This window comes from Physeter macrocephalus, chromosome 7 (genome assembly GCF_002837175.3).
Source record: "Physeter macrocephalus isolate SW-GA chromosome 7, ASM283717v5, whole genome shotgun sequence".
NCBI lineage: Eukaryota > Metazoa > Chordata > Mammalia > Artiodactyla > Physeteridae > Physeter > Physeter macrocephalus.
In genome coordinates this window covers 3146053-3152861 of record NC_041220.1, presented here as the reverse complement: position 1 = coordinate 3152861, position 6809 = coordinate 3146053, and the positions used below count along the sequence as shown (strand labels likewise).

Here is a 6809-nt window from a genome sequence, read left to right as displayed (position 1 = left end):
TACACATGCTCAAGATAAAGGGAACAGGTACGTACTGACTGCGCTCTGAGCTCTTTTCATGCAGTGTGACTTGTGAGCTTGCCAGCATATCCTGTACTGAGCACAGAGAGTTTCTTGGGAACAGAAGGGAAGGGATGGACTGAACTCGGACCCTCCTCTCACAGAAACCATGTCTAAAAAATTAAAGGGAAGTATGAGAACAAGGTCTTGACAAACAGAATATCAATAAAGAAATAGAAATCATACATATAAAAAACTAGAAATTCTGGAGTTGAAAAGTACAATAACTGAAATAAAAAATTCACAATGGGAGCTTAATAGCAGGTTTGAGCTATCAGAAAAGAATCAGTGTACTTAAATATAGATCAACTGAGATTATACATTCCGAGAAATGGAAAGAAAAAAGAATTTTTAAAAAATGCACAAGGAACAGAGCTCTGAGACTGTGTACCAACATAGCATAATGGGAATCTCAGAAGGAAAAGAGGAAGAGAGGAAGGGGCGGAAGGACTATTTGAAGAAATAATGGCCACAAGCACCCCAAATTTGATGAAAAACAATAACTGACACATTCAAGAAGCTCAACAAACTCCAAGTAAGATAAACTCAGAGACCCACACTTAGATACATCATAGTCAAACTGTCAAATGGCAAAGACAAAGAGAGAATCTTGAAAGTAGCAGAAGAAAAATGAGTCATTGTATACAAGGGATCTTCAAGATTAACCGCTAAATTCTCAGCAGAAATAATGAAAGCCAGAAAGCAGTGGAATGATATATTCAATGTGCTGAAAGAAAAACAAGTTAGCCAAAAAATTCTATATCCAGCAAAACTATCCTTCAAAAATGAAGGAGAAATTAAGACATTACAGATAAAAACTGAGAGATTTTTGTCCCTAGAAGACCTGCCCTACACTAAATGCTAAAGGGAGTCCTTCAGGTTGAAACGAAAGGACAATAAACAGTAACTCAAATACACAAAATAATTAACAAGCCAGTGGCAAAGGTAACTGCATAGGTAAATTAAAAAGTCAGCATTAATGTATTTTGGTTTTTAACTCTTTTTTTCCTATATGATTTAAAAGACAACTGCATAAAATTATATAACTATAAAACTGTGCTGATGGGCTTATAATTTAGAAATATGTAATTTTTATGACAATAAGAACACAAACAAGGAGGAAGAGAATGGAGTTATATTGAAACAAAGTTCTTGTATATGATTGAAATTAGGTTGGTATTAATCCAAATTAGATTATTTTAAATTAAGATATTAATTGTAATCCCCATGCCAACCACTAAAAAACCCCTCAGAAACATACAATAAAAGGCATAACAAGGGAATTAAAAAAGTATACTAGAAAATATCTATTCACCTCAAAAGAAGACAGTAATGGAGAAACAGGAACAAAAAAACCATTAGACATATAGAAAGCAAATAACAGAATAACAGATATAAATCCTATCTTATCAATAATTACATTAAATGTGAATGGACTAGCCACTCCAATCAAAAGGTAGAGATTAGCAAATGAATGATCCAGACTACAGACCAGTATCTGTTATGAATTCAGATGCAAAAACCCTCAACAAAATACTAGCAAATTATATCCAGCAACAAATAAAAAGGATTATACACTACGACTAAGTGGAATTTATCTCAGGAATGCAAGGTTGGTTCAACATATGAAAATCAATCAATGTAATGCAGTGTATTTATAGAATGAAGGATAAAAAATACATGATCATCTCAATAGATGCAAAAAGGCATTTGACTAAAAATCCAACGCTATTTCATGATAAAAACACTCAACAAATTAAGAACAGAAGAAAATAGTTTTAGCCGGACAAATGGCATCTACAAAATACCCCCACAGCTAACATTGTTTTTAATAGTGAAAGACTAGTTGATTTTCACTTCATGATGAGGAAGAAGACAAAGACATTTGCTCACACTATGTCTATTCAACATTATAGTAGAGATTCTAGCCAGGGCACTCAGGTAAGGAAAGGGAATAAAAGACATCCAGATTAAAAAAGAAGAAGTAAAACTGCGTAGATGACATGATCTTGTATATGGACAATTGTAAGGAATCTCTATAAAATCTATTGGAGCTAACAAGTGAGTTCAGTAAAACTGCAAGCTAAAAGATAAATATACAAAACTCAATTGTATTTCTCTATACTAGCAATGAAAAATCTGAAATTAAGAAACAATTGCACTCATAATAGCATCAAAAAGAATAAAATACTTAGGAATAAATTTAATAAGTCTAAGACTTATAAACTGAAAACTACAAAACATCATTGAAAGAAAGAAAAGAAGACCCAAATAAATGGAGAGACACTGTGTTCACGGATTGGAAGACTTAATACTGTTAAGATGGCAATACCTTCTAAATAGATCTACGGATTCATGCAATCCCTCCCTATCAAGATATCAGCTGTCTTGGTACAACTGTCAAGCTGATTCTACAATCTATATGGAAATGCAAGGGACTGAGAATAGCCAAAACAATCTTGAAAAAGAATAAAGTTGGAGGACTCACACTTTTCAATTTCAAAACTTACTACAAAGCTAAGGTAATCAAGACAGTGTGGTACAGGCATAAAGACAGACATATAGATCAACTGAAAGTCCAGAAATAAACCCTTACATTTATGGTAATCTGATTTTAACAAGCGTGCCGAGACAATTCAATATGGAAAAATAATTTTTTCAAAAATTGGTGTTGGGATATCCACATGCAAAAGATTGAAGTTGGACCCCTTCTTCACACCATATATAAAAATTAACTCAATATGATCATAGACCTAAGTGTAAGAGCTAAAACTATAAAACTCTTAGAAGAAAACACAGGAGTAAGTCTTCATGACTTTGGAATAGGCCATGGTTTGTTAGATATGACACCAAAAGAACAAGTGTCAAAAGAAAAAAGCAGACAAATGAGACTTAATTGAAATTAAAGCATTTTTATGTTTCAAAGGATACCATCAAGAAAGTGAAGAGACAGCTGACTAAGTGGGAGAAGATATTTTCAAATCATATATTTTATAAGGAACTTGTTTGCAGAATACATAAAGAACACTAACAACTCTAACAATAAAAGACAAATAGCCCAATTAAATATGGGCAAAAGATATGAATAGACAGCTTTCCAAAGAAGATGTACAAGTGGTCAATAAACCCATGAAAAGATGTTTAACATAATTAGTTATTAGAGAAATGCAAATGAAAACCACATGAGATACTACTTCACACTTGGATGGTAAAATAAAAAAGACAGGCAATAACAAGTGTTGATGAGGATGTGGAGAAATTAGAACCCTCATACATTGCTGGTGTTAGTGTAAAATGGTGAAGCTGTTATGGAAAACAGTTTAGTGGTTTCTCAAAAAGCTAAGCATAGAATTACCATACAACCCCACAGTTCTCGTCCTAGGTAGAAAAAAAGGTGGAAACAACCCAAATATCCATCCACTGGTGAACAGATAAACAAAATGGAATATTACTTGGCCATAAAACAGAATGAAGGTCTGCTTCTTACATGAAGGTAGTAAGAAGGTAAGAAGCCCCACGAGCGCTCTTGGGTGACAACAGCCTTCCAAAAGAGATGGCAAATCCTTATCCTACGATCCTTCTTGTCCTTTCCCCAGACCTGGCCCTTTACAATGGGGAAGCAGTCCCCAGATAATACTCTAATTAAGGGGTGTTGGAACGGAGACCGTGATTGTACTGGGGACGGAGAGTGCAGCCTGGATCCTTCCTCCCACGCACTGTCCAAAGTCAGAGTCTGTCATCGCCAAGCTGGCTTTTCCCTGAATCCCCCGAAGTCTCAAACCCGACAGGCGTGTCCTGCAGGAGAACTAAAGGCCTCGGCCTGCCCCCAAATTCCCAGACTCTTGCCTACTCGGCTCTGAAGGATGCCGGGAGCAGTCGTGGTACCAGGGTGATGTCATCAACAAGCTTCCTGGATAAGTGTCCACCTGGGCAGGTAGTTCCCTGCATCTCCAGCAGCTGGATGTCCAGGTAAGTGGAAGGGCAGAGTCCGGAAGCTTCTCAGGACACTGGCTGAGGGCTCGGGGCCTTAGCTTTCCCAAGCTCCGTGGCTAGAAATCATCACAATCACAACAGACGCAGACAAATCTCAACTATCTGAAAACTGGTGGCCTTATTTCTAACAATTTTCCAATTTGAGAACCAACCAATTTGTTCCTATTTCAGGCAACCAAATCCTTCTATTATGGATGCAGAAGACAGCTTCAGTCGTGGTTTTATTGCCTGGCATATGGGTGATTATGAGGACACCAATCAAAGAAACTCCAAAAGGGCCATCCTCCTTCGGCAGAGCCAGGCAGCACTGCCAAGAGTTTCCAGACCACCTAAGCTACCAAAGCTACCAAAAGAGCAGGAGGTACAATCATTTGCTTCTCGGAATCATTATAGAAAAAGTCAAGCTGTTTTAAAGTGTGAATTAGAGAATGCTATTTAATAGCAATACTATGAATAATCAGTTTTATAGCTCCTTTCAACCTATCAGAACGTTTTGTAATTCATATTGGATTTCCACAGTGATGTCTCTATAGTGACTGGGTGGGTACTATTCCCATTTTATAGCTACAGAAAACAGGAGGTGCGGGGCTCAGTCCTTAGAACCGCTTATTTATCACATGGTTTAACCTGGAGAGCACAGCCCTCTGCTCAGTTTCCAAAACCTGAGAAAACTCTCAGTCTGTGAGGTGGAGGTAAATCTATAACCCTTCTTAAAACCCCACAGACTGGGCTTCCCTGGTGGCGCAGTGGTTAAGAGTCACCTGCCAATGCAGGGGACACGGGTTCGAGCCCTGGTCCGGGAAGATCCCACGTGCCGCGGAGCAGCTAAGCCCGCGCGCCACAACTGCTGAGCCTGCGCTCTAGAGCCCACGAGCCACAACTACTGAGCCCACGCGCCACAGCTACTGAGGTCCGCGCACCTAGAGCCCGTGTTCTGCAACAAGAGAAGCCACCGCAATGAGAAGCCCGCGCACTGCAACAAAGAGCAGCCCCCGCTCGCCGCAACTAGAGAAAGCCCATGCGCAGCAATGAAGACCCAACACAGCCAAAAATATAAATAAATAAGTAAATAAATTTATTTTTAAAAAAAAACACACCCCACGGACTGCCTAGCAGAGTAAGAATATACCAGTTCAAATTCAAGGTTTTTTTCCCCATTACTATCTATGGAATCTTGAACAAGTTGCATATTTCCCGATGTGGGTTTTTTCAATAGTAAAATGGGGATGTTAGTATCTGTCCTGAATATTTTGTAGAGTTATCATGAGAGTCAAGTAAAGAGTGTATAAGCATGTATTCAAATGAACAACTATTTCCTGAGGTCCTTCTGCATAATATACCACAGCGAATCCACTCTGTAGTCAGCCAGCATTTCAATACTGAGTGTGACGACAAGCTTCCATGATAGAAAAGGGAAAATACTCAGAGACTCCTGTTCCCTACATGGAGAGAGGCTCCTTGCTCCGCTGGAGAATCTTGCCACTGCCCTAGAATATTGCTTACCCTCTGTCGCCAGAGATCTGTTCATCAGGAGATGTCTGTTTGACAGTTGATTGTATATCCCTCTGAAACACTCTGCGAGGAGCCGTGGAAGTCCTCCTTGGTAGGTCCTGCCCCGGGGATGCTCTGTATTGAAGAAGGTAGCGTTCAGCCGCTGACATTCCTATGTGGTCTGAATTTTGAGCTGGGTCGACGTGAGATTTATTGCAGTGTGTGTGAAGGAGTCTTGGATTAGTTATTTTCCACCTGAACTAATTTTGTGTAGGATTAGAGAGATCATGGATTAAACCGTCCCAAATTCCTCCTACTATCTATCATTCACTAAATCCAATTGAGATGTCTTTGTGCATTAAAAAAAATCTGTTAAAAGGCTGATTTTGAAATGATTTCAAATTTGCAGGAGCACAAGAACAGTACTAAGTGAACTGATACACTCCTCACTCAGAATCATCAGTTGTTCATTTTATTTGTTCTAATGCGTTCTTTCTACACACACACACACACACACACACACACACACATTGGTTTTTACTGAACCATTTGAAGGTAAGTTGCAGACGTGGTTTGGCTTTACCCCTAAATATTCATGGTGCGTTGCCTAAGAACAAGGACGTTCTCGCACATAACCATGGTACAATGATAAGACTCAGGAAATTCAGCACTGATACAATATTACCTAATCTATAGCTTATAAGCAAATTTTATTAATTGACCCAACGATGTCCTTTGTCATTTTCCTTGATCCAGGATCCTATCCAGGACCAGGTATTACGTTTAGTCCTCAAACCTCACTAGTCTCCTTCAATTAGGAACAGCTCCTCAGTCTTGGTCTTTCATGACACTGACATTCTTGAACAATTCAGACCAGTTCTGTAGAACACCTCTTCATTCAGGTTTACCTGCTGTTTCCTCGGGTGATGTGTTTTGGGCAGGAATCCCAAGGTGCGTGATGCTGTGTCATCCTCAGGGTATCACATCAAAGAGGCACTTGACGTGAGTTTAACTCATCATTGGTGAGGGTAACTGATCACTTGGTTACACCGCTTCCCTTTCAGAGATAAACAAAATACTGTATCATTCAAAATAATCTTTTTAATCAGCTTAGGCTTTCTTCTTAATTCCAGAGATACCTTAGAAACTTGTTCCCCAAGTCCATCCTCTGGATCATCCCACAGGGTTCTTGTGGCTGACGCTTCACTAAGTACTCAAGCCCCCCCCCCCCCCGGCTTTACATAAATTCTCTTCGGGGAAGGTAA

General features: G+C 39.1%; 2 protein-coding genes across 15 annotated transcripts in view; one reads left to right on the top strand and one right to left on the bottom strand.

Annotated features, from left to right (window-relative positions):
• The window catches only part of LOC102982825 (folliculin-interacting protein 2), a 215546-nt gene that overhangs the window by 61652 nt on the left and 147085 nt on the right, over positions 1 to 6809 (bottom strand). For 3 of the 14 annotated variants that reach the window (XR_008617730.1, XR_003680425.2, XR_008617735.1), the window contains 3 exons: positions 6453 to 6601; positions 5557 to 5679; positions 36 to 173 (listed from right to left, as the gene is read on the bottom strand). The exons of 10 other annotated variants lie outside the window; for them this stretch is intronic. The gene's annotated coding sequence lies outside the window, so the exon portion shown is untranslated. The remainder of the gene's footprint in view (positions 1 to 35; positions 174 to 5556; positions 5680 to 6452; positions 6602 to 6809) is intronic. One more of the 14 variants, XR_003680427.2, reaches the window with a different exon arrangement.
• Positions 1 to 6809, top strand: part of SPMIP2 (sperm microtubule inner protein 2) — a 168912-nt gene that overhangs the window by 150626 nt on the left and 11477 nt on the right. The window contains exon 9 of the mRNA XM_055085793.1: positions 4225 to 4414. Coding sequence (XP_054941768.1) covers positions 4225 to 4414 — 190 coding nt within the window. The remainder of the gene's footprint in view (positions 1 to 4224; positions 4415 to 6809) is intronic.